Source organism: Saccopteryx bilineata, chromosome 2, assembly GCF_036850765.1.
Source record: "Saccopteryx bilineata isolate mSacBil1 chromosome 2, mSacBil1_pri_phased_curated, whole genome shotgun sequence".
NCBI lineage: Eukaryota > Metazoa > Chordata > Mammalia > Chiroptera > Emballonuridae > Saccopteryx > Saccopteryx bilineata.
This window is the reverse complement of record NC_089491.1, coordinates 239,931,392-239,958,570: the sequence shown is the minus strand read 5'-3', so window position 1 is coordinate 239,958,570 and position 27,179 is coordinate 239,931,392. Positions and strand designations below refer to the sequence as shown.

Below are 27,179 nucleotides of genomic sequence, written 5' to 3'. Positions count from 1 at the left end.
TACAGCTCACTGGATTCTTGTGGGGCAACACCCTTATCACTGCCATTCGTTAGGAGACAGAACCTTGCTGGCCCCAGCCCCTCCATCCCCAGACCTCCCTGTACCTGTCCCCAAAACAGCCCCTGCTTGCCCCACTAAGAGCAGGCACTCCACTGACTTCCATGGTGATCACCTTCTTTTTTCCTTTATATGGTTTTAGCATCCAGACCTGAATCTCTACACACACTGCAGTTTAGCTTTGGCCTGCTCTGTTTTAAATATGTCTTTTAATCCAGGAGTTCCCACTTCACCTTTTTCTCTTTATAATTTATTTACTAAAAAAAAATCAGATAATTTGTTCTTCAGGCTCCTCAGAGTCAGGATTTTGTTGACTGTGTTCCCAAAGTGCAGTCTATTCGGTGAGTTCCCTGGCCCTTTGTAGTTCCTGCAAATTGTAGTATCTAGAGGCTTAATCAGATAAAGGATTATTTTTGGAGAAAAGATTACTTCATAGCTGATGGTGTGGTTTTCAACATGAAGCACATAGCTGGCTATCTCTTGCTTTGCTCTAATGGCTCCAGGCTTAGATTCTAACTTCAGGAGGAAATGTAAACATAGTATCTCAATATTTTTAAAAAAATTTTGTTAATGTTTTTAGAGAGAGAGAGGGTGGAGTGAGAAGCATCAACTCACAGTTGCTTCACTTTAATTGTTCATTGATTGCATCTCATATGCACCTTGACTGGTGGGGCGATGGCAGGGGTGGGGATGGGAGGTGGAGCTCAAGCTGAGCCAGTGACCCCTTGCTCAAGCCAGTGACTTTGGGCTCAAGCCAACAACAGGAAGGGAGAGAGATGAGAAGCATCAATTCTAAGTGGCAGCACCTTAGTTGTTCATAGACTGTTTTCTCATATGTGCCTTGACTAGGGGACTCCAGCCGAGCCAATAACCCCTTGCTCAAGCCAGCGACCTTGGACTGAAGCCAGCAACCATGGACCATGTTGATGATCCCACACTCAAGCCAGCAACCCCAAGCTGATGAGCCTGCACTCAAGCAGAACTCAGGGTTTTGAACTTGGGTCCTCTGCATCCCAGGCTAATGCTCTAGTCTCTGTGCCACCATCTGGTTAAGCCTTGTTTACCTTGAAGATAAATTTCTCATCTGTGTGGTAACCTAGTGGTAAAGTACCATACTTCCCCATGTATAAGACGCACATGTTTAAGAAAAATTTGGTGTCTAAAAACTGGGTGCATCTTATACAGTGGTTGTGGATTTTTTAACTTGCATTTCCCACTTTTTCATGCTTGTTTTTGTGCTCATTGTTGAAGACAGGGATTCATCATCAGACATAGAGGACAAGCTAATGGATGGGAGATCTGACAGTGATAAGGAGTTGTATGAATTATATGATGAATAAAACTTGAGTTCAATAACTTTATGTAATACACTTTTCTTGCAAATTTCAGACCCCCAAATTAAGGTGCTTCTTATACATAGAAGCATCTTAAACATGGGGAAATACGGTATATCAAAAAGGAAGAAGAAAGGCCCGAGTCTTCCCCCTTATTCAGCAGTTATCAAAACAGTTAATTCCCCAACATCTTCCAAAGGGACCAATTGGTTTTATTTTTGTGTTATTATGAACTCTTGGATTGATGCGTGTTTGCTGTGCTTTGGTCCATTGCCACTTTTGTGCTCACTGATGTTCAAATTGTCTCCTCTTTGGCCAGTGAGAGCCTCTTCCAGTTGGCTGAGTCCTTTTGATCCAATTCTACTTACTTTTGATTGTTCCTATGTTTTCTGTCCCAGGTTCATCTGGGACAGATGACATCCAGCAAGTCATTTCTTCAAAATACCCTCCTTTCAGTGAGAAATGGTATTTTGAGACAGTCATCTGAGCACACGGGATGTTCACTATTGAGTTGGTCATTGTTCTAGGGCTTTTGGTGGACAAATCTAGAAATTTTTAAAATAAGATCTAATACACAAGTTCATATTCATACTCTCAATTCAAACATTGACTGAACTGACACTCCTTTGTCTTTATTTACTTTTCCCCACACAGAACCCTTACTTTCATAGCATTTTTTCAGCCCTAACTCCTTCATTAATGCCAGTAACAGGTACTTGTATTATTTGAGTTCAGTGAATTTGCCCTCAATGAAGTTTTTGTCAACTTGGCAGCTCACAAACAAAAGAATTCTCTAATTTGAACCAAAAAAAAAAGGGAGGAAATTATTTAAACTTTTTACAGACAGGCAAGGGAGGGGGGGGGGGAGAAACAGCCAGGACCAAGGCCAGCTACACCAGCAATGCTGCCAGAAGCCCTCCTGCCGTCCCAGAGACACCACTCCAGCTCATCCCAGTGCGACTCACCTGCATACCAGTAATGCCACCACTGCCGGCTGGAAGCTGCACACCTCTAGCCAGAGTGCACCCTGTTGTCTTTTCTTGAAAAAGTTTCCTGTGAGTGCCTATCATTGGCCTACCTCCAAGCCTGCTGGGAAGTCGAGCTCTGGCTCTAGCCTTGGATAGGCAGAACTTTAATATGGAAATCTCCCAAGTATAGGGGGCTGCTCAAAAGACACCCTGGTGTCTATAAACTGGGCAAATACAGATCCTTGGAGCCTTTCTGGAAATGCATTTTTTTACCCTGGGCTATTCACTTCATGCTCTGTCTTGAGAATATGATTGAAAATCTCCCTTTCTCTGACCCCATTGCCCTGTCCACAGCATCAGCACACAGTTCACTCCTCCTCCCATCTGATAAGTGTAGCTCTGTGCAGCTCCTGCTGACGGTGGCACTTTCTCACCGACCTTGATGATCTTGGCGGTTTGGAGGTGTACTGGTTGTGTTGTAGGAAGCCCATCTATGTATTTGCAACTTTTCTAGGACCCTGGGGTTATGTTATCAAGGAGGAAGACCACAGAGGCAAGTGCTATATCAAGACTACACATTGTCACCATGACTTGTCACTGTGGATGTTGGCCTTGATCACCTGGCTAAGGCAATCTCTTTGCTTGCACTAAAACTATTAGTATTGTATTAGACCGAAGGCTTTGTACTCTTAATAAACTTTTGGGGGGGGGGGAACATCTTATGCTTTTCAAATTTTATTTATGACAGTACATGCCTATAACTAACTATACATACAAGGTATATACTAAAAATGTTTAAGACTGCTACTGTAATCAGAAAGAGCCACTGATCTCAGTATTTTTTTTAAAAAAAATTTATTGATTGATTTTAGCAAGAGAGGAAGGGAAGGAGGGAGAGAGAGGAACATTGATCTGTTCCTTTTATGTGCCCTGACTGGGGCTCGAACTGGCAATCCCTGTGCTTTGGGACAATGCTCCAACTGAGCTACCCAGCCAGGGCCTGATCTCAGTATTTTAACCAGATCTGAGTGAACCTGGCCAGAGAACTCCCAAGGATTCCTCAAGAAAGTCGTGCCCCTTCTGACCTGTGGTGGCACAGTGGACAGAGCATCGACCTGGAATGCCAAGGTCTCCAGTTTGAAACCCTGGGCTTGCCTGGTCAGGCGCACAGGAGAAGCAACTATTATAAATCAGTGTTTCCCACTCTTCCCCCTGCCCCTTTCTCTCTCTCTAAAATCAGTAAATATTTTTTAAAAAATTAATGCTATCCTTAAAAAAAAAAGTCATGCCACATCCATTTTAGAAAATAATTTTTGTATGTCTTGTCCCATTCTCTGCATACCAAGGCCACTCACAGTTGGGAAGCACTGACAGTCTGCAGCTGTTCAGGCTTGTTTGTTACAAGTACCCACAGAGGACAGACGTGGTTTCCTTCTTCTTCACAGTAGGTAACAAGTGAAGATTTCATTCGCCTTGTTTTAAAAGGCCTTCACCTTAGTCCCTGAGAAAAAGAACCCGTTGCACACATCAGACTTTGGCTCTATGCAAGGGACTCTGTGGCCATGTTAAGACTGTAAAATGAGAGGACCTTTCTAGTTCCTTCCATCCATTTTGTGTCCAACACCTCTAACAAGTAACACACGAGACAGCATGTTCCCTTAGAGAGGACCCTGGGCCTTCCCAAACCGTAGGGACTCATCCCATCCCAATCTGGGGCTCCTAACATCTGTATCACAGCAACCGAAACCAGAGCAGCTACCAGGCCACCTGGGCTGGCTCCCATCTGTAACTGGAAGCCGTCAGGGAGGTGGGAGGACCTCGTGCCAGTCAGCTGAGAGCGGCCAGCACCCAAGGCTGACAGCAAGGTGGGCAGGGCCACATTCCAGACAGCAAAGCTGAGTCACCGAGGCAGAAACCAGGAGGCAAGTGCGTTTCTTTCGGTGCCCAATGAAGGGAGAGTGCCGTGCTGGGCCGGGCCGGGGCCAGGCCTGCTGGCCAGTCCCTGACTTGTATCATTTCCATGACACTTATGTTCAAAACGTAAAAAATCCTTTCCCTGCACATAGCTACCATTATCTGTAGATCTCAATCAATCCAGGGTGACGGAGACAAGTGAGCCCGGTTGCTGACACTCAACTCTTACCCTGAAGGCCCCTGTCAAGACCCCACTTGGATAACGATTGTGTCAACAGAAGCCACTGCAGTTTCACCAGCCCCAAACTGCTGCGACGTCCAGCAGCAACAGGAGTGTTCACAACGGACCAAAGTTCCAATAGTTGACCAGTGGGTAGGTCCTGGTTGACACTGGCTGGTAAGACGACCCCCGTCTTCCAGGGCTGACATTCGTACACCAAATAAGGGGCTGGCTGTGACAGAGCTGGGTTTGGATCTCTGCTCCGTCACTTAACAATAGACTAGGAAACACCTCAGCTTTCTGTACAGCAAGAAAGCCCATGCTTGAAAGGTGGAAACAATAAAACGAGATGCTGCCTATAAAGCGGCTAGCCAGGTAGCAGGCACTATAATAAATGCAGCTTGGTCTATTAGACTTGGAACCGTGAACGCTAGATCAGATCACACCTTCCGGCTGACTTTGCAGCGTTGAGTGGCAATACTCTGCTGCATTCTAGCAGAAACTGAATTAAAAAAAAAAAGTCATTTCATCTTTTCCACAACTTCCCCGGCAGCAACCTGAGTGGCCAATGCAGGAGGGAGAGGCAGATGAGGAAGTACTGATCATTGCAAAGAACCAGCCTGTTTAACTGGTTCGTCCCCAAGTGCTTCCTGGCCAGAGGCTCTCAAAATGCATACTCCCTATTCCAGTATCCTAGGGAAGATACATCATCTATGTGCGCACATACATTTATGCACGTATCTGCAATACTGCACCATTTATGTAAACTGGCATTACACTAAACAAGGCTGGCGACTCTGAGAGCAGCCCCGATGTTCCTCTTACACAGAGCTGGACACCGAACACGAGTGAAAACCTTCCCCATGTACCAAGTGCTGTGAGCGGGTATCAGGTAAACACACCTCCTCCAATAAGAACACACCTCCTAAGGGCAAGTTACTTAAGAAACTCAGAAATGGAAATACTGAATGACAACTACAACTGAAGGAAAAAAATACAACTCAAGAAATGAAGGCTGCAAACATTCCTCTGAAAATTCAGCCACAAGCCCTACTCATCGTTCCTAGTACCAAGAAGCGTCTCGTTAATAAAGTATTGTTTTGCTGGACAAAACTTTTGGCTGACTCTTATTTTTTAACCTAAACTGTTTCATTCCTAAGTTTGACCAAAAAATATCACTATACATTTATAGGAAATCAATAGCTCAAAAGCAAACAGGTAGAGAAGGAATCTTTAGAAATTCTAATACATAAGAAACTCAGATGGACTTTGCTATCATAAAAAGAAGTAATACTCAAAAATATAGTTAATTCACTAGAAACTGGAAGATAAAGGCAAAATTATCATTAAGATTATAGAATAAAACTTAAAAAAAAGCTATCAGGGAGGTTTAAGGTCCAATCACTTAGAATTTTAGAAAATATAGTGGAGAAAAGCATTAAAGAAATGATGAAAGAATATTTTGCTGAGGTTCATAAGAGACACCTGCCTTTAGGTTTAAATCACTTCCTTGTTATTTTAATGGAATTCAAATTCAAGAGTCCAACTTGCTTGATTAGTACAGTGGTCAGCAAACCGTGGCTTGCGAGCCACATGCGGCTCTTTGGCCAGCTTAGGACCAATTAAGTTAATAACAATGTACCTACCTATACAGTTTAAGTGTAAAAAATTTGGCTCTCAAAAGAAATTTCAATCATTGTTCTGTTAATATTTGGCTCTGTTGACTAACGAGTTTGCCGACCACTGGACTGTAGGCTATTCCCGCCTTGGCCGGAAGCCCGAGTCTCCCAGGGGAGAAGACACCCATCACCTCCCACTGTCCCCATCGCCTGGAGGCAGGAGGGTGCAACCCAACATCGCAGCACAATGCCAGGCCAACAAAAAACAAGGAGTCTTGGTGGAAGTTAAAGTATTTATTGATGTGTTTAAACTCTGTACATTCTCCACAGATCAGATTCAGGAGTTGGTAGGTGAAGTTTACTGTGCATAGTGGGAAGAGACATGGATTAAGGGAAAGGAGGGAAGGAAAAAAAATAAAAACAGAAGAAAACAGTCACAGGGAAATAGAAAATAATGCACCACAGGTTACCAGAACCTTCAGAATAAAAAAGAAAGAAAAAGCTGTGAGCATCAACATCAACTATACAAGCATTACAAAGACTTGTGTGAAGGAAACAAAATCTTCAACACTTTGCATGGTGTCTACAGACCATTTCAGTATCCTCCCTCCACACAGAGCACACCTCCCGCGGTCTCTCCAGCCGCTGGCCACCTGTGACTGCAGGCTTCTGAGTGAACACCAACAAGGCTGGTGACAGGATAGGGAGGGCAGAGAAGTCACGTTACAATAGGGAGGGCCAAGGGTCAGTGCCGTCCGAGGGAAATCTCCAAGGAGGTAAAGAGAGCACATTTGGACATTACTTGGGAGGGATGTGAGTTGTACAACGCTACGGTAAGTAAACGGTGGACCGTGAAGAGGTCGTATACAAACTACCAGCTAGCAGCTATGGAAGAACTGGATTTAGAAGGAAGGCTGTCATGGATGCCCTAGCCTGTATATGGCAGGCTGGCTAAAAGATGCTGGGACGCAAACGCTTTCAACCTCCTTGGTGACAGGACTTGTGTGGAGACACCAAGGTACCCAGCAGTGGGAACACCAGACTCCCAAGAAACTGGTCCTTTAAAATAACTTTGAGAGGGTACCAAGATGTGCTTCAATGGTCTTACAGTTAGTTCCCTGTTTCACAGCAACTTAAAAGGGGAATACTGCCTTTTGAATAAAACAAAATAAAAACCAGGATGGTGACTGTGCCTTAGTGGGTTTATACAATACAACCAGGACAAACAACCTGCCTATACAGTCTACCATTGCCAATCAACACTGCCATGTCTACAGAGAGCGTGTGAGACAACAGAAGCGGAGTGCATGATTAATTTAAAAAAGAAAACTACATCAGTCAAATATCTGCAATAAATCCTTTCCTCATTTCATTTAAGGTTTATATATCATATATTGTTATATTAACATTTCACCCATTTAAAAGAATGGAAATTGTGATTCTACAGTAGTACTTTATAGTCTTAATGATCCAAGAGGTCTGAATGCAAGATGAAATCCTCTGGAAGTAACTGTTGGTCAGCAGTCGATCCAAACACTGGGCTTCTGGCCCACCTGCACCCCCCTCCAATTGGAAGGGGAAGTGCACCTTCTCTCACTTAAACCTGCATCTGCTCAAGATACTTGTAGGTCGGGTTTTCATAACCATGGTTCTGCATCTTGTTCAGGTGACGCTCTTCAGGGGTGAGCATTGGGTCGACCTGGAGGAACAAATGTTGTGGTCACTGCAGTGCACCTAAAAGAATGGCACAAGACTCGGAAGAGACAGCTGTTTGCTGTCAGGGCCCTATACCAGCCCATTTCTATTGGGTGAACCAAGCAGAAGCTGGTGGTGAGGACATAGGACACGCAAAGAAATGAGGACAGTCCAAGAAGCAATGCTTCTGAAAGCTGGAGTCCTAAAAGCTCAGTCCAAGTTGGAGAAAAGAGTAAACTGAATTTCCTAGCTCCACAGTAACACGCCAGTCCCAGTTCTGCTACTTACCACCTAGGACAGCCTGGGTGAACATCCCCACAAAACAGGTCTTTCCCAGCTCTGAAATTCTGAAACTAGGTCCATGTCTCACAGGAGATGAAACCATATAACTAAGACGTGCATCTGAACTAATTTTCCAGAGCATCCTATATTCTTTTTTTTTTTTTTGTATTTTTCTGAAGCTGGAAACAGGGAGGCAGTCAGACTCCCGCGTGTGCCTGACCAGGATCCACCTGGCATGCCCACCAGGGGGCGATGCTCTGCCCATCTGGGGCGCTGCTCTGTTACAACCAGAGCCATTCTAGCACCTGAGGCAGAGGCCATGGAGACATCCTCAGTGCCCGGGCCAACTTTGCTCCAATGGAGCCTTGGCTGCGGGAGGGGAAGAGAGAGACAGAGAGGAAGGAGAAGGGGAGGGGTGGAGAAGCAGATGGGCGCTTTTCTTGTGTGCCCTGGCCGGGAATCAAATCCGGGAATCAAATCCAGGGCTCCTGCACGCCAGGCCGACGCTCTACCACTGAGCCAACCGGCCAGGGCCCCTATATTCTTTATTGTATTCATTTTCTAGAATCAAGAGACTCTCGACATTTCCGCCACCCACCAAAAACAAGTAGTAAGCAGTTCTAATTACAAATCAGCAGAAGATAAGAGACAGCCTGCCCTGCTTTCTAAATTTCCTGCTGTATTTTCCCCCTTAAAAAAGAACATTAGTCTCAGTTCATATGTTTAAAACTTAATTCATTCATGATTGTCACTGTTGCCTGATCTGTCACAAACCTGGCTTGTTCCTCACAAAACAAGTCAATAACAACAGAGAAGAGCATTACAGCCCATTCACTCTCAAATATCTAACATACCTAAAGAAAGGAAACTGGAAATAAACAGAGAAAAGTTTCGCCCTCTGAAATAAAAAAGTGTTCTTACAATTTCCTCACATTCATAAAGCCCAAATTTATGTTAAAAGTCGGCAATGGCAGCCCCTTTCTCATAGAATCAACATAATCCGGTTGGGCTGACTTCCAAACTGTGACCTAATAATCCAGGGAGCAATGTAACTGATGCGCAGTGCCCGGGAAGCACGGATGTTTGAATCCCATACAGCTCCAGCAGCAGAGAGCAAACCCCGCCAGCTCAGGGCCAAGTCAGAAGCCCAGCTACTCACTTCCACGATCCCATGACTGATGGTGCCATACTGTCTCTTCCTCAGCATCACCAAACTGACGACAATGACCGTAGCAATGGCCACTGCAATGACCAACAGGCCAATGAGGGCACTGCTGCTCAGACTGAAGTCCTCTCGCAGTGGCCCCACGGATTCCTACGGTGACAAAGCAGATGTGCTGTAAAGCCCAGTGACCAGCTGCACGGTGTGGAAGACTGCAAGCCAGAGACAAGCAGCTCAGCCCCAGCCATGCTCCTTTAGCTGTGTCCCTAGAAACCGAGGGAGCGCCACCATCGGCTTTCCAGGTAACCAGCCTACAGAACTCCACTTTTCCCAACCTCCCTGGAGATTAATCTAGCATTGGGTTCTGGAGCTAAACACATACCGGCTCTTCTTCAAGGCCTCCAACTCTCTCAGAATTGAAAATCATTTCCTTAACATCCAGAGTCTCATCAATGACCTGAAACAGCATGAAGATGTCAGTCACTGGGTGGGTGGGGAACCTTACCATTTGGTAAAGGGAAGTAAATGGACACCTAATGGACATCCACTAACTAAACAGTTCTGTCACATTCATCTAAATCCTCTCCCCAAACTCCTACAGGAAGGAGGAAGTGTGAACATAAGATTACAGTAGAGCTGTGGATCCTTTACGGGCTTTTTCCTGAATTTTCTCTGGGTGACTGTTGTGGAAAAACATTTCAGGAGAAAATTATCAAGAAACCAGAAATGTGAGTGATAGAAAGTGTTAACAATAAACTGGAGTATCAACCTAAGGCAGTGTAAGAACCAAAGCCCACTCTACTCCATTTTCTTAATATTTTTTTTTTTTAAATTTTATTTATTCATTTTAGAGAGGAGAGAGAGAGGGAGAGAGGGAGAGAGAGAGACAGAGAGAGAGAAGGTGGGGAGGAGCTGTAGCCATCAACTCCATATGTGCCTTGACCAGGCAAGCCCAGGGTTTCGAACCAGCGACCTCAGCATTTCCAGGTCGACGCTTTATCCACTGCGCCACCACAGGTCAGGCACTACTCCATTTTCAAGTCATGAAATCTCTACTCACTTGAAAGTGGCTTCTGATATTTTATTCACCTCTTCAGTTGCAAATATACTGCTCACAAAAATTAGGGGATATTTTAGTTTCATATTCATTTTGAAAAATCCCCTAATTTTTGTGAGTATATATTCTCCCACTGCACAGCAAGAAATGAGCTACTGCTAAAAATATATATATTTTTGAGACAGGAAGGGAGAGAAGGGGAGGGAGGACATAGAATAAAAAGCATCAACTTATAGATGTGTCACTTTAGTTGTTCACTGATTGCTTCTCATATGTGCCTTGACTGGGGGGCTCAAGCCGAGCCAGTGACCCCTTAGTCAAGCCAGTGACCATGAGATCATGTCTATGATCCCACACTCAAGCCAGAGACCCTGTGGCTCAAGCCGGCGACCTCAAGGTTTTGAACTGGGGCCCTCAGCATCCCATGTCAATGCTCTATCCATTGTACTGTAATTGGTCAGACTGAAAAATAATTCTTTACTCTTATACCACATAGAAAATGAACACTCGGTGTCTCATCTAGAAAGCATTAAAAACAATGCCACTCACTCTAATTTTTCTCACAATTAAAACCGGGCAGGTCAGAAGAGAAATGGCTCACCATATTTTCATCCACTTTATTCTTACTGTTAATCACTTTCTCCTCAGCACCGATCAGTCCTGCATCCTGCTCTCCCAATCCAGAGCCTGTGTGGAGAGAGAACACAGCTCAGTTTCCCAGGACAGGCTGACCTCATGCTTCTCACAGAAGCAACTCCCTCCTGAGGGCAGACAGCCCCTACGGAGTGCTCCCCACCCCCCGCATTCAATATGCTACTTGGTTCCTGTTTCTGAGGAAGCACTGTGCTCTATAAGGATGAATGAAACAGGCTTTTTCCAGAGAGCTGATGGGAATGAAAAGGAAAGAAACTTTACTTGTACCCAACTTGGAAAGAATGAAACGCAAGCCTTAAGAGGAAAATGGTTTTTGTAAGAGAAATGGAAGCTGAGTGCAAAGCCTTTCTAGCATGGAATACATCACAAGTAAGGTAACACCCTGGGCGGCACTAGACATTACCTTACCCAGCACCTCCTGTTTAATCCTGCAACTTGCTCCTTCAACACTTGGGCTTCCCTTCAAATGGAACTGTCAGACCAGCAACAAATTTGGATGTTTGCCTTAAGCATCGTATTTTATCCCACAGGCAATTCTTTCTGCCTAAAATAACCTTCCTGACCCTAAAACCCTTCCTATTTGTCCTTCAAAGTATAGCTCCTCTTGGGAGACATCCCCAGGTTATACCACTTAAAACCACTGTAATTACTGATTTTCTCCTGTGTTTCCCACCAGGCTGTAATCTCGCAGGGCCTAGATCACAGAGGGTCACATCCTTGATGGTTATTAGATAATGAATGGGAAGGAAGTATTCCATAAAAAAGGCAAAACCCGCCCTGGCCAGTTAGTCAGTTAACAGTTTCATCCTGAGACGACAGGGATGTAGGTTCAATCCCCAGTCAGGGCACACACGGGAAGCAACCAATGAATGCACGACTGAGACAACAAATGGATGCTTCCCTTACCCCTTCCCTCTCTCTCCCTCCATGTCTTTATTAGTGAATAAAAACAATTCCAAGGTTAGGGCACATACAAGAGCAGCTCGATGTTCCTGTCTCTCTCCCTCTCTCTCTCTTTCAAAAAAAAAAAGGCAAAACCCTAACACCAGGTGGAAGCTACCTGTCTATAAATAGCAAGAATAGCAACACTCCAGCCTGACCTGTGGTGGCACAGTAGATAAAGTGTCGACCTGGAAAGCTGAGGTCACCAGTTCGAAACCCCGAGCTTGCCTGGTCAAGGCACATATGGGAGTTGATGCTTCCTGCTCCTTTCCCTTTCTCTCTCTAAAAATGAATAAATAGGCCCTGGCCGGTTGGCTCAGTGGTAGTGTCGGCCTGGCGTGCAGAAGTCCTGGGTTCGATTCCTGGCCAGGGCACACAGGAGAAGCGCCCATCTGCTTCTCCACCCCTCCCCCTCTCCTTCCTATCTGTCTCTCTCTTCCCCTCCCGCAGCCAAGGCTCCACTGGAGCAAAGATGCCCGGGCGCTGGGGATGGCTCCTTGGCCTCTGCCCCAGGCGCTGGAGTGGCTCTGGTTGCAACAGAGCGACGCCCTGGAGGGGCAGAGCATCGCCCCCTGGTGGGCAGAGCGTCGCCCCCTGGTGGGCGTGCCGGGTGGATCCCGGTCGGGCGCACGTGGGAGTCTGTCTGACTGTCTCTCCCCCTTTCCAGCTTCAGAAAAATACACACACAAAAAAATCTTAAAAAAAGGAATAGCAACACTCCTCTTGTCAAGGACAGACACGGCCTGAGCAAGCATCGCTTGTGCGTGGCACTCCAAAAGACCGGATCCAAAGGGGTAACGTGCCTGAGCCAGCACAAACCCAGCAAGAGGAAAGTGAGAAGCAATCCTTTTTATTTTTAGCTCCAAAGCATGTGGTTTCTAGCTAGCCTAATATTTTCTCATTAATAACAATCTCTACAGTTCTATATAGCTGTCCATGATTTGAACCTTTTATAAACAGATCAACCTGACAGGATCCTCACATGCAAAGGTGACCCTCTGCAAGTGAGTGACATTCAGACAGAAGTGCATGCAAAGCACTGCTGCTGCCCCTGGGCTTGCCAGGGCAGATGATGACACCAGGCCAGCCACAGCAGAGCCTTCTGCTCACAACCAGGCTTGTTCTAGTCTTTCTTCTTTCCTTTTTTAGGGACTTTATTGGGATAACACTGGTTAATAAAATCCCAAAGGTTTCAGGTGTACAGTTCTATAATGTATCAATTGTATATTCTATTGTATGTTCATCATCCGAATCAAGCCTCCTTCTATCACCATTTATTACCCCCATTACCCTCACCTGCCTCCCCCCCCCACCCCTTTCCCTCTGGTAATCACCATGCTGTTGTCTGTGTCTATGAGTTATTTTTCAGACTTGTTCTTGACACAGAGTAATTCATAACAGTTACAGCAGTTGCTGAACTTGCAGGCCGGCGGACGCAGAAACTCAGAACACAGCCAACAATGACTAACTTTCCTCTAAAGCAGGGGCCTCAAACTCGCGGCCTGCCGAACAATTTTGTGCGGCCCGCAGACTAATCCATGAAGTTCAAAATATTTTGGATAAAATTAAGCCCGTGGATTAGTCTGCGGGCCGCACAAAATTGTTCGGCGGGCCAAGTTTGAGACCCCTGCTCTAAAGCTTTCACTTAAAAGAATGATTTCACAACTTGATTCTAGGGTAAGTTACAGCAGGGCTAGCTTTTGTAGTCTCAAAATGCCAATGAAAGAGCAGCCACACAGCAGTTCCACTATTTGGGAGAGAGGAGCGGTGCTGGCGCAGGCGCAGGCGCATGCTCACCCTCAGGCTGACCCACTGTGGGCGGAGCTCTGCCCGCCACTCTTCCTGGGGACGCCCTCTCAGTGCTGTACTGGGCCAGGGCGGTATCCTACCAGGGAAATAATGTGGCACTGGATCTCCTACTAGTCCAGACTGTTCTAACACTTTATTGGTGATACAGCCCACATGTTTCTTAAACACTAACCAAAACGACTTTGATTTTATAAAATGGATAAACAAGTGGCTTTAAGAGACTAAAGTTAATGTTTAAATTGTCCCAACTAGTAACAGTTGATGTAAGAAGGCAAAAGCTAGTCAGTCTACCTTCTAAAACTTTCATCTTGATCAACAAACACCTTAGGTTTGATCTACAAACATTTTAAGATGTGCTGTTCAGAGGAATGTTACCACAGTGATGAAGAGGTATATCCTTGTAGGATAAAAAAACACATTAACATATAAGCACTTTTGTAGATTTAAATCGTACTCTCAAGATTCTTAGAACAAGCTGCGGCCCACTACCACCACCACTCTCTTAGGGAACTCCACCTGGTCCATCGACAATCTGTCTACAAAGCCAAGGGAGGGCTCATGGAACACACACTAAGAACAGGAAACATCAGAATTGACTCCTGGGAAATTCAGGCTACCTGAGAAATTCAGCAGCCGACACTGGCATTTATTGTAACAGAAACAGCATGGGCTTTGAAGACAGAGGAAGCTGGGCTCACATTCTGGTTTCTCTATCTCTTCAACTCCTTACTTTGAGAAAGTCCTATCACCTCTACGGCTTCTTCAACTGCCGAATCTGTAAGAGAGCTAAAAACCCTACTTGCAGTGTGTTTCAGTGGATTAAATGAGATCAGGGTGTGAAGCACTCAGCATAATGCTTACATAATGTTAACTTTTTCTACAAACTGGACGCTCACTACAGCAAGAATTCACTTGTCCACACCTGTGTCATCCATCAGCTTCTATAGCATTTGATTAATGCTATAACTCAACGAACACAAGACAATTGGCAATGGACACATTGGGCACAAAGGGCAAGAAACAGCTAAGAAAGGGAAAAGATGTATGTGGAAGCAGCAGAGAAAAAAAAAAGATTTTTTAAAAAAAGAAAAAAGACTCCACTTGACCGAAAATTAAGCGTATTTGTTTTCATATAGCCATTTGCAACCAACCTGTTTAAATTAAATATACTTTCAAAAGTCTGCCAGGGTTAAAAGGATGCATGAGCATTATTTTGGTTACTCCAGTATTTTCTGGACTTCCAGGAGGCAGGCTCAGGATGGCCCCCTTGTTCCCAGTACCACTGACACTGGGCTCTAGATGCTGGAGACAGGACGACTCTGGCTCCACACACAAGTCTGAAGAAATGAGGTGGAAAAATACCAGTGATGTTATGAAACAGAAAATGAGACGGGACACACTGGGGAAGTGACAGGAATGAAGATCTGAAAGGGAACATCTCTAACAAACCAACCTTTTTTCATTGGGTGGTACAACTCCGGCTGGGTGTCTAGCAGAAAAGAAAACAATAAAAACAAAATAGCAAAAGGAGATTAAGAAAGAAAACAGCTTATTTAAAATTTCCTATTTTAGAATCCCTCTATAATATAAACAAAAAGTATTCTTCCTTAAAAACCAGGCCTGAAACATTCATAAACAACTGGTGGTAATGACCAGAGGCAGGCGAGAAAGAAGTAGGTCTGTCTTGGGTCTGCTGGTGGAAATTCTGTGCGATTCCCAAATTATTTAGCTTAGCCCACAGAGTGCTTTTTCTCAGAAATGAACAAAATCAGAAGTTCGTATTGATTATGGTTCTCTGAAAGTGAAACGTGGTCCTAGTTCAGCTATGTCCAAACGCTGCCACCCAGACAGGCTGTGTGCGCACGGCCACCACAGGGCCACCACAGAGCCACCACGGGGTCGGGGCTTTCTGACGGCAGGTCTTCAGGGTGCAGCGCCATCTCGGCATGGATTCGGCTCCCTTCTCAGATTCTCTTCTGTGACTGGAGGACCACCTGAGTTGGTACCCCTAAGATAGCTAATTTAGAAGGCAATTAAGGTCTGAAGGCTACGCTGGAGGCTCGCCCGTCCCCACTCGGCGCCTTCCTCAGGCCTCCGTCCAGCAGTTTATCTGGTCAGAGGTGAGCGACTACCCAGGACTGCAGGACCGAATCATCTTGGGTTCAAATCCTTCCTCTCCACCTGTAAGCTACATGACCCCGGGCAGACACTGAGCCTCTTTAGAGACCTTGGTATCCCCAAATGGGGAAACTCCAATAGCAGGATATTTTGAGAATTAACGGAGAGCATCCACAAATGATGCTTACCTAAAGCTGGTACTTGATAAGGTCTAGAGCTGTGGCTGCTATTTTTATCATCACCTCCATCAGCAGCAACAGTAGCAGACAAATAAAATCTGATTTCACACCCTGGTCTCAGGGCCCATCTCACCAGAAGCTGTTTGTTTCTGGTGCAAACCCGCAGATGTTAGAGATCCCTTTGGACGTCAAGAATCAGCAAGGGAACAACAGAAGAAAGCACGCCTGACTGGAAGAACAGGGACATAGCTTCTTGTCCCCACCTACTGGCAGAGCAAGTCATGTCAGCGCTGTAGCCTCTCCACTATCCAACTCCCAAGACTGCTATGAAAAGATAATGACAAAATTTAACGTGAAAGTGCTAAAGGTGAAATGCCCTCCACACGCAAAGTCTCAGACACACTGGCAGTAGCTGATAGGACAGGAAAACAGTGTCTTTAAGCAAGCCATCTATAAAATGTGAGAAAGAGGACTAGCTTCATGGTGATACCAAACCCACTACAGAACCTGCTCATAGTAGGTGCTCAATGAACCAAGTTTTTCTTCCCCTGGCCAAGCTTCACTAGGAACACACAGGCTCCCCAACACAATTCCAGTTCAGAAGTCTGACTTCAGTTTTTAACTGCAGTTACCTCCCTTCCCTCCCACTCTCCACCTCCCACCACCATCAAGAAGTTACCCTGGCAATCACACACACCTTCGTTCTCAGGTAAGGATGGGAAGGGATGGAGGGGGTGGAACGGCGGGATCTCATCACTTTCTTCAGAGCTCACCCGGACGTCCACAGGGGTCTCTGAGATAGAGGAAGTGAACTGGTCCATGTCTGCACGCTGCTCTTGAAGTAGCTCATCTGACAAAGACAGACACACAGGGAATCAGGTTTTCAAGAAGCTCGAGGTTCTAGGCACAGGACCAATAGTGTGAACAAGGATAACTCATGTCATTACAGAGTGCAAGCTCTGCCAGGAGAAGCACCTCCCAATACCCACAGTCAGTGATGACCGAAATACTTTCCCAATTCTGTGACACTGCAGAACCCACCACCGGGAACCCCAGGGCTCCATCCTGGGCACCACAACTCACTCTATTTAACCAATTTAATCTGAATGGCACAATTTTAAATACCACCCACATATCATGATTCCCTTTTCTGTACCTCACGTCTCACGCTTAAGCGTTGGCTCATCAATCTAACAGCTTACCTTACACCTGCACTCCAAGTCCAACAGCAACTTCCATTCGAAGTGTATAAAGACAACGCTTTACCTTTAAAGCTTGGCAGCACCACCCACTCATGTGCTCACAACTGAAAGCTGGGCATTTTCCTTGATGCTCGTCTTTTCCACACTTTCCACCCAGCCACAAGCACCCCCATTCACCTCCTCCTGGGACCACCCACCTCTCTATCTCCTCCATCGTGTCTTAGTGCATATAACCACCTTGCTCCTGGATTTTTACAATTGCTCCCTGGTGGTTTCCAATTTTATTCTTCAATTCTCCACAGGGCAGTCAAGTAATTTTCCTTTTTAATCTGTGTTCTTATTTATTTATTTATTTTTATTTATTTTGTATTTTTCTGAAGTTGGAAACGGGGAGGCAGTCAGACAGACTCCCACATGCGCCCGACCGGGATCCACCTGGCATGCCCACCAGGGGGCGATGCTCTGCCCATCTGGGGCATTGCTCTGTTGCAACCAGAGCCATTCTAGCGCCTGAGGCAGAGGCCACGAAGCCATCCTCAGCGCCCAGGCCAACTTTGCTCCAATGGAGCTTTGGCTGTGGGAGCTTTGGCTGAGAGAGACAGAGAGGAAGGAGAGGGGGAGGGGTAGAGAAGCAGATGGGCACTTTCTCCTGTGTGCCCTGGCCGGGAATCGAACCCGGGAAACCTGGGACTCCCACATGCCAGGCTGACGCTCTACCACTGAGCCAACCGGCCAGGGCCTGTGTTCTTTTTTAAAAGGCATAATCCAGATCAAGGCACTCACTAGTTTAAAAGCCTCTAATGGCTTTCTACTGTCCTGGAATAAAATCCAAACCCTTTAATTTTTCTAAAATCTCCCAACAAACTGGCCTCTGTCTACTTCTTCAGCCTCACTTCTCCCAAAGTCCTGGCCTCCCTGATCTACTCAAATGTGCCTGTCGCTTGAGTTAAACTTCAGGCCTCTAAGTAGTCCCTGCCTGTGGTAACAGTGTCTTCTCCCCTGTGGTCTCAGGTTACTGTCCCTGAGACAGCCTCCCTGACTATCCCACCCTACTTGAACCTCCCCCCACTGCTGTCATCACCATCTGATACTTGTTTTCCTGTCTGTTTCTTTGCTGCTATAACATGAGCTCCAGGAGATATCGTCTGCTTGTGCACCATTTTACTTGGTGACACAGAGCAGACACAATTAAGTATTTGTTGAATAAATGGACAAGAAAGCCAAGAAGAGGGAGGAAAAGTGAGAACATGTGTAAGAGGTGCCTTGAAATACAGCAGCAATCAAGGAGAATAGGTAACAGGAGACGTCCTCTAGTCCCCTGCAATTTACATCCTAGATTTTTCTTCCGGTAACAGAGTGTAGGTCAATGAAACTCAAGGCTCTGTGGCTCATAGCCAGTACTTGACCTTGACACATGAACTCCAGACTTCTCAAACCACAGTGTGCCGACACTCAGCTTCACAGCCTCACCTCGTCTTCTCTCTCTAACCTTTCACAGCACCACTCTCCAGACCCAGCGAGAATCCCACCTGACTCTGATACAAGTACAGTCAGCACTCACCGATTTCCTCTTGGATTTCTTGGGCTACATAAGGTACTTTGTAGAGCAGAGAGAGGCTCTGGTTCCTCCTTTCTTCAATCACATGGAGATGTGTCATCACCTGGAAATACAGTACGGTGGAGAAGCCCTGTCATCAAGACAGCCGGGCCAGGCGGACACCCACACACTTCCGCAAAGGCCAGCTGCAAAGTACATTCTCAGCAGTGTCCAGCAAAGCAGCTGTGCAGAGGGAGTGTATTAATCCCTGCACCACAGCTACTGACCACTGAAGTAGAAGACTGTGTTCACACTGTGATCTGAGACTTTATCCCCAAATTTAAGAATTCTCAATTGCCAGTTACTGACTTGATTTCCATATGAGGAACTTACTAACTGTATGGAATGAAATAGGAAGAACCCAGTTTGTACACTGCCAGGTACTCAGTACTGAGTGAATTACAGGAAAGGGTTGGCCAATTTTTACCACTAGTCAGATTAGATGGAATAAAAAGAGAATGAAATCACTGGCTAAAAATTAGCTTGTGGAGAGAAAGGACCATATAGAGATTTTGCTTAGTGAACTAACTGCTTGAAATGATTATCATGGTGATAGTTTATTCTTATTTAATTAAATTAGCTATTCTTTCAAAAGTTTACAGTAAGGTTACACACAAACCTGATTTTAAGCGATGCTAGAGAAGACTTCTCTACCATCAGTCTTCCACAGCTCACATCCTTTCTGAATGCAAAATTTCCAAGGCTGTTCATTTTTTTTAAAAAGCCAAGAAAACGAATCACTTACTTTAAAAGCTTTTCAGGGGGAAAGGAAGGTGAGTGGGGCTGTTTCACCCCAATGACACAGTGCGGCACATTGTTGCAGCTAACAAGCTACTTGAGGTTATTACGGCCTGGTTACACTTGCCATTACCAAGCTCTTCCTAAAGAGGGCGATCTAAACTGATGGATTAATTATGTGGGCTTGGCTCGATTAACATGAAGGGGTCAAAGAGGGGGATTAAATAGAAAGATGCTTTTATTGTAGATTAATCTTCCTCTGACCTTTAAAGCAAGGATGAAGCAATTTAATTTTACATCTGCCATTATTTCAATCAAGTAAATTGATGGGAAAGCACAAGAGTGAATGCCTCAGAGAAAAAATGCAAATAGAAACCAAAACATGGATCACTCAGTCTTAGCATGTGTTGACACTGTTCTACTTCAGATGAATTAAGGAGCCATTTGAGCGAGGAAAGCTCATAGACCTACATGAGGACAAGAACCACAGGGTGGAACACTGGAAATCGGTGTCTAGCAGTGAACCTTTGATCAGCATGGAGGGGTGGGGGCGCACATCACTCACACTCCAAATGTGAACGTTATCATGGGGTTCTCTAGAGTTTAGATAACAGAATACAGAACAGACTAAAGGTTAATGTAATTCAGTAGCCAAGCTTCGCTAGAATGCAGGGCCTAGAGCTGATATTATCACAAGTAGAGCTAGGTTTTTCCCTGAGATTTTCTTGGGAGGGTTCTACTTCTGTGTGACGTGGTGTGGCATTTTTTATTTATTTATTCATTTTTAGAGAGGAGAGAGACGAGAGAGAGACAGAGAGAGAGAAGAGGGGAGGAGCAGGAAGCATCAACTCCCATATGTGCCTTGACCAGGCAAGCCCAGGGTTTCAAACCGGCAACCTCAGCATTTCCAGGTCGACGCTTTATCCACTGCGCCACCACAGGTCAAGGTGTGGCATTTTGATCTTGCCTGTAGGTCACTCATTCCTTAGTTATTAATTTAATATACCAATTAGGGCTCTCTTTCTACACTCATCTCACAGAACAAACCATTTTTTTCTGCAAAATCCTACACGACAGTCTACTTTCTCCACACACACAAAAAATGAAAATATGATTACTTAAAAAAAAAAAAAATCAAGGCCCTGGCAGGTTGGCTTAGTGGTAGAGCATCAGTCTGGCATTCGGGAGTCCTGGATTCGATTCCCGGCCAGGGCACACAGGAGAAGCGCCCATCTGCTTCTCCACCCCTCCCCACTCCTTCCTCTCTGTCTCTCTCTTCCCCTCCCGTAGCCAAGGCTCCACTGGAGCAAAGTTGGCCCGGGCGCTTGGGATGGCTCCATGGCCTCTGCCTCAGGTGCTAGAATGGCTCTGGTTGCAACAGAGCGACGCCCTAGATGGGCAGAGCATCACCCCCTGGTGGGCATGCTGGGTGGATCCCAGTCGGGTGCATGCGGGAGTCTGACTGCCTCCCTGTTTCCAACTTCAGGGAAAAAAAAAAAATCAAACCCTGTTAAGATGCATGCATTGTTCCACCCTAAGCTTCCTGGAAACCACTCTAGGAGAGAGATTCATGGCCTGTCTCCTTCTCTTCCACTCCATCCAGCTTACAGGAAAGCACTCCGCTCTGGGCCACACCACAAGCCCCTTCTCTTATGGTCCCTACATCTGGCCCTTTCCTTCCTGCCCTTAAGGAGCCTAAGTTCCTTCGTTACCCCAAACATACAACTGCTAAAGTGAACCTATGTTTAAGGACAATTAATCTTCATCTCTCTAGTGTATATAATTAATTCTGTACCAGACAGTGAGCTGCTCAAAGGACACAGGGACCCAACTTTGCACTGTCAGGTGCTAGGGCAGAGTCTGGCAGGTGGGCAGAAAGCACATAAACATCTGTTCAACAAACGGAGCAGCGACCGGGGACGGTTGGGCAGAATACCTTCAATCATAACACTCATGCAACAAGTGGTTGGGAGGGAGCACTTCTGGAATGATGAACAAGTACCCAAACTTACAAGTATCCCCAATATTACAAATGCAAAACCCAAGTTAATATCTGGACAATACTGAATTAGAAAGAGGGCCTGGAAACAAACTCTGTAAAGAAAAACAAGACCTGGCTTGGGACAAAACCCAGGAATGCAAAAGTGTCTGTCTAAACAGAAACGTGCCTCTGGCCAGTGGGCTTAGCGGTAGAGCGCCGGCCCGGCGTGTGGAAGTCCTGGGTTCAATTCCCAGCCAGGACACACAGGAGAAGTGCCCATCTGCTTCTCCACTCCTCCCCCTCTCCTTTCTCTCTATATCTCTCTTCCCCTCCCACAGCCAAGGCTCCACGGGAGCAAAATTGGCCCAGGTGCTGAGGATGGCTCCAAGGCCTCCATCTCATGTCCTAGAATAGCTCCAATTATAGCAGAGCAACACCCCAGAGGGGCTGAGCATCGCCCCCTGGTGGGCATGCCGGGTGGATCCCGGTTGGGCGCATGCGGGAGTCTGTCTGCCCCCCCTTCTCTCTTTGGAAAAATACAAAAACAGAAACGTATAATGTACAAAAGCTACCAATTTTTAAGATCTGCTTGATTTTGCTGCCTCAAAAAAGATTCCAAATATTTATTCTGGTGGTACCCTAAATCAGAAATAAACTTAGATAATGACTTAACTTACCTCTCAATATAATTATACATTCCTAAACTCTCAGAATATTTTTAAAATAGTACCTTTGCAAAAACCAAAGCTTGTACCTACTGTCTTTGGAAATGGAAAACCATTTTTAAGTACAGATATCAAGCACTACTACCAGTGTTGTGCAACGTCAGTCAAAGCAGCTGCCCGACCAGAGACACTCCTGGAGCAACTTCTCCTGTCTAGCGCACCTGGGATTTCATCTGGGCAGCCTTTTCCGGGTCGACAGCCAACACATGCTGGTAATGACGGATGGTATGCAGGCGATCTTTGTTTTCAGCGCGGACATAACGCCGCAGGGCCTGGAGAATGCGATGAGGCTGCAGGAGAGAACAGTTGTTTTAATAACCAGAGACTAGGGAATTGAAAATAGAAAAACAAAGCCTTATAAAGTCCCTAAGAATGTAAAGCTCAGCAAAGCCCAAGAATGAAAGCTCTACTTCCAAAAGCCTCTAACTTACCATTACAAGATGCTACCTTTTTAAGTACCAAAATCTAAATCCCAGTTATATACTAGCTCCTTAACAAACAGTATTTCCTATAGTTTCTGTCCCACTGTTGTCCTCCAATGTGTGCTCTTTCTGTGGCTTAGCCTTTGATGCCCTAATCACAAAGTAGGCAGTGCCTGCATCACCCAGAAATCTTACTTACTTATCTGAGAAGGATGCAAATACCATCCTTCCCAGGACTTTCCATCCCCCCAAAGCAAGACAGGTTAAAGGATAAAGAAGTTGGAGACTACCAGCACAAAAGGGTTTCTATATGAACTACTTTACCCCTTTCTTCATAATTTTATTTAAAATAGAATGGGTTCAGCCCTGGCCAGGTAGCTCAGTTGGTTAGAGCTATGCCAAGGCAGAGAGGTTCAATCCCCAGTCAGGGTACATACAAAAATTTAACCAATAAATGCATAAATAAGAGGAACAAATTGGCATCTCTCTCCCTAAAAAAAGAATCAATAAATAAAATTTATAAAAGTTTTAAAATAAGGCCTGGCCTGTTGGTGCAGTGGATAAGCATCGATCTGGAATGCTGAGGTCGCTGGTTCAAAACCCTGGGCTTGCCTGGTCAAGGCACATGTGGGAGTTGATGCTTCCTGCTCCTCCCCCCTTCTCTCCCTCTCTCCTCTCTAAAATGAATAAATAAATAATAATTTTGAAATTTTTTTAAATAAAATTAAAAATTGGCTAACTGCTGACCACCACCCTGAGGCTGTGCTCTCTGTGTAGTTCCTCCCGTCACAGGTGCACAGGCACGCTTCTGTGGAATGCTAAGCTGCTATCAGCAGATACTACAACATAATACCTTTCGTCCCTACCTCCAGTCTTGTCAGAACTTGTCATAAAGACGTAGTTTCACTGAGCTGTGTGTCATGCACTGGTTCACACAAACACTACTGCAGGGCAGGCACTCCGAAGACACGCGTCACAGGACCTGCTCTAGCGGACTCACCCGCGGCGGGTCAGACTGCAAGGCGGCCAGGTAGTTCTCCAAAGCCATTCGGCGGCGGTCGTTCAGCATGGCTTCCACTCGTGCCAGGTGGGTTTCCACCAGTTGCTGCTTCTCGCTGGCTGCTTCTTTCTCCAAAGCTTTCACCATAGCTTGGAAGTGCTAGACCCAGAAAGCAGACAATATAACTCATGGCACCTGGAGGGAGTTGGCAAACACCTTCAGAACCCAATGCTGGCTGCTCCCTACCCAGGACCTGTGTGAGCTGGCAACAGGTTCAGTGAGGGGAGCAAGGTTAAGATCTAAGTACTGTATTCCGATAGCCTGTGACTTTAAGCAAAACAACGTATAAAGAAACCAATTTTATCATGGGTTAATTGCTATAAAAGAGAGTTCAGTTGCTACAGCATCTCATCAACATCATGATCCGTTGGTGCAATTACTTCCCTGTCTAATGACAGCATGGTAAAGGGTGTGTCAGAGGACTCCTCAGCATCTCCCTAACTGCCATTACTGGCTCCTCCACGTGCACTGCAAGAAATGCTGCGCTTTCCACAGCGCAGCAAGACACCGACTTACAAATCCTCAATCCACAGCCTAATAAGTGATATATTCTGCAACATATCCCGCAATACGGTGACTTCTGCTGAGTCATTCACACTGAAGTCCTGAAGGGCAAGTTGTTATCTGGGAGGCACCTGGCCACATTTAAAGGTACAGTTTAAGACTCTTGGAATAACTTTCCCGCATAGGATGCATTGCCTATGTAGAAATAAACTCTTGGGATTTTCTAGGTGTTCTGAGAAAGGATTATCGTGAGGATAGATTTCTGCTAAACATCAACACCAACTGATTTAAAATGTTTAAAAGTTTTATGAAATCCAAATCTGTCCTGTAGATTGCTCTCCCTATCCCTATCAAAACTCCTCCATTAAAAACAATGTAGCTGCTGCTAAGATTTCAAGGTTACATTCTTAAAAAGTCAGAGATGAATTGGTATCAGAGTGCTTTCTTTTCTGCCTTTTGACTTTTCATAAGTCTGGGGGGAAACAAGACTTTAATACTGCTGAAAAACAGGTCACAGCCTACAAGTGAAGATGACCGCGCACCTTTGCCAGGAAAGCAGAATTAACAAACAGCTAAGCTAAGGTTACTTGCTGGCAGGAATTAGGTGTCCTCTGGCTGGGGACTTGTTTTCCTTCTCCCATAGGTGAACTGTTCTACAGAACACCAGTCGAGAGATTTAAAAAAAAAAAAAAACAGGCCAGTTAAAACTTCCTTGTAACAGAAGCTCTCAACTAAAAGGAGGTGTCAAACTCTAACTTCCTGGGAGTTTGGCTCTGACCACATTTCAAAGGGCCAGGCTAGAAGCTCTGTCCCTGGAGTGTGTCTTACCTGGATCAGTGTCTGCCTCTCTGCTTTAGGGAGGTTCTTCGCTTGAAGCTCAGCCTCTTCCCATTCCTTTTTTACCTAGAACAAAGGCAGAGCACGCTAATCAGAGAGTAATCCCTAAACCGGATAGCTCGGTTGGTTAGTAGAGCATTGTCCTGATATGCAGAGGTTGGAGGTTTGATCCAGAGTCAGGGCACACACAGAAATGGATTGATGTTTCTCCCCCCCTTACCTTCCTCCCTCTCTAAAATAAATATATGAATTTTTTTTAAATCTAAAACAATTCTCTTCAATTTCTAAAAATGACTGCCAGCTCTGAGTCTAATGTAAAATCTGTGTACAAGGAACTCACACATACGATCCCTCACAAGCTCACTGCTGTTTTAGCCTGTTCACAGAACTATTATGTCAGTAAGGCCTCCGCCTCATTGTTAGAGAACCTTGGGCAAGTGATTTAAAAGTCTGTGCCTCAGTCTCCTCTCCAAAAGAAAAAAAAGGAGGGGTGTTCAAAACATATTTCTCAGAACTGATGTAGATGAAACAAAATAATGAGCACTTCTCCCAAAGTATAAACACAGCACAGGTGGATGTGAAATGTTAGGTGGTACTCAAACCTAGCAAGGAATTCCCTTTTTAATTTTCTTCCAATCCTTCTGAGTAAGTAGAGGAGCAAGCTGCATTACAGTGCTCATGTTGCTCTAACAGTTACCACTCTTTTATGGAAAAGAAAACGTCCCCGAGACTCAGGATCTTTGACAGGCAACAGCATCTAGCTAGTATCTTGCTTTCACTTAATACATTTCTACACTTACTTTTTTCTACTTACAAATGATACCAGCTATTTAAAACCATGATATAAAATTTCCCTTTCTTTAAAATAAAATTTTAAACTAATTAATGGCAAAAATAAATAACAAGAACATGATAGCACCGTGCTTGCCAAGAATGTGGAACACTAGCACCCAGGGGTAATTATGTTACCATGGAGCTGGGGAAGGGGAGGACTAGCCACACCAAGTAGGTGCCCTTAACACTCTTACACCTCACCTGGGCGACATGTTAGCATGAGAATCCAGGGAAAGGGTGTCCCCTTACTTCGACTATAAACCACGTCACCCAGTGCCAAACACCATGAAGCTAAGGGAAGTGCTGAGGTTTACCCTGTTCATCCGGTTGTGGTGCCGAATCTCCAGCTGCTCCTTAGCCTTCTGGAAGCGAGCATGCTCATTATCATCTGCAGAGGTCTCAAAATACACATCGACATCATTGGTCGGCAGAGGAGTTGGAGGAACTGAAACAGAATGACAGAAGGAGTCCTCTTTGAGGGTGAGGCCCCAGGCTGAAACTGACTGTGGTCTGGGAAGAAAACCAAGCTCAGGACTGCAGAGTAGACTAGTCTGTCTCGTACCATGCTCAGAGTACAGGGTGTTCCTGTCTGCCAAGAGCCGGCTCTGTTCGATCACACTGGTCCGTCTTCCTTACATATTATTCACCTGCTGGGCCAGTCCAGTCCCCTGGTAACTGGTACCCCAGTACCCTGGTACCAGCAAGGCATTTACTTATGCCTTCAGGGGCATAAAAGGAAATCGCTTCTTCTATACTGTCCCTCAGTTTTTGAAATCTTAAAACCTAAAAGCGCCCTTCCTGCTATCACTGACAAGGTACTCCCATGAGTTCTCTGTTTGAAAGGAACTTTGGTGCTCAGGTCTCCCCCGTTACATTTAAGTTAGAACCTACCTTGGGGAACTGATTCAGCTGAACATTCTTTGCATACAGACTGAAGAGAGAAAGTCCAAACTGCTCTGGCAACAATTTTTCAGTTTTCATCATCATTGAAGGACTCTTAGCGCCCCCCCCCCCCCGCCATAACAGAGATAACGGAGATAACACTAAGTTGCTGTATGTGACAGGACAAAGTTGCAACATTTGACAAGGATTCACTAGTGTAAAGGTACCCTAACAGGCCATCACCCAGAGAACAAACCCATCAGAACCACCACTCTGTGCTGCTGGCCAAGCATATACTCTTGGTGGCCCCAAGCAAGAGACCACATCTTACAAAGGAAGGGACTGACAGGTTACTGAGCCAGCCTCTCAGAAATCCCTATGGAAACT

General features: G+C 45.4%; 1 protein-coding gene across 4 annotated transcripts in view; it reads right to left on the bottom strand.

The window, feature by feature from the left end:
- Nucleotides 1-6,391: 6,391 nt before the first annotated feature.
- Nucleotides 6,392-27,179, bottom strand: part of APLP2 (amyloid beta precursor like protein 2) — an 80,434-nt gene continuing 59,646 nt past the window's right edge. For 2 of the 4 annotated variants that reach the window (XM_066259742.1, XM_066259740.1), the window contains 11 exons: nt 26,225-26,355; nt 25,068-25,142; nt 23,676-23,834; nt 22,415-22,543; nt 18,774-18,873; nt 16,708-16,860; nt 15,167-15,202; nt 10,910-10,995; nt 9,634-9,708; nt 9,249-9,404; nt 6,392-7,811 (listed from right to left, as the gene is read on the bottom strand). In XM_066259742.1, coding sequence (XP_066115839.1) covers nt 7,710-7,811; nt 9,249-9,404; nt 9,634-9,708; nt 10,910-10,995; nt 15,167-15,202; nt 16,708-16,860; nt 18,774-18,873; nt 22,415-22,543; nt 23,676-23,834; nt 25,068-25,142; nt 26,225-26,355 — 1,202 coding nt within the window. In that variant the 3' untranslated portion in view covers nt 6,392-7,709. The remainder of the gene's footprint in view (nt 7,812-9,248; nt 9,405-9,633; nt 9,709-10,909; nt 10,996-15,166; nt 15,203-16,707; nt 16,861-18,773; nt 18,874-22,414; nt 22,544-23,675; nt 23,835-25,067; nt 25,143-26,224; nt 26,356-27,179) is intronic. The other 2 variants (XM_066259741.1, XM_066259743.1) reach the window with 1 other exon arrangement.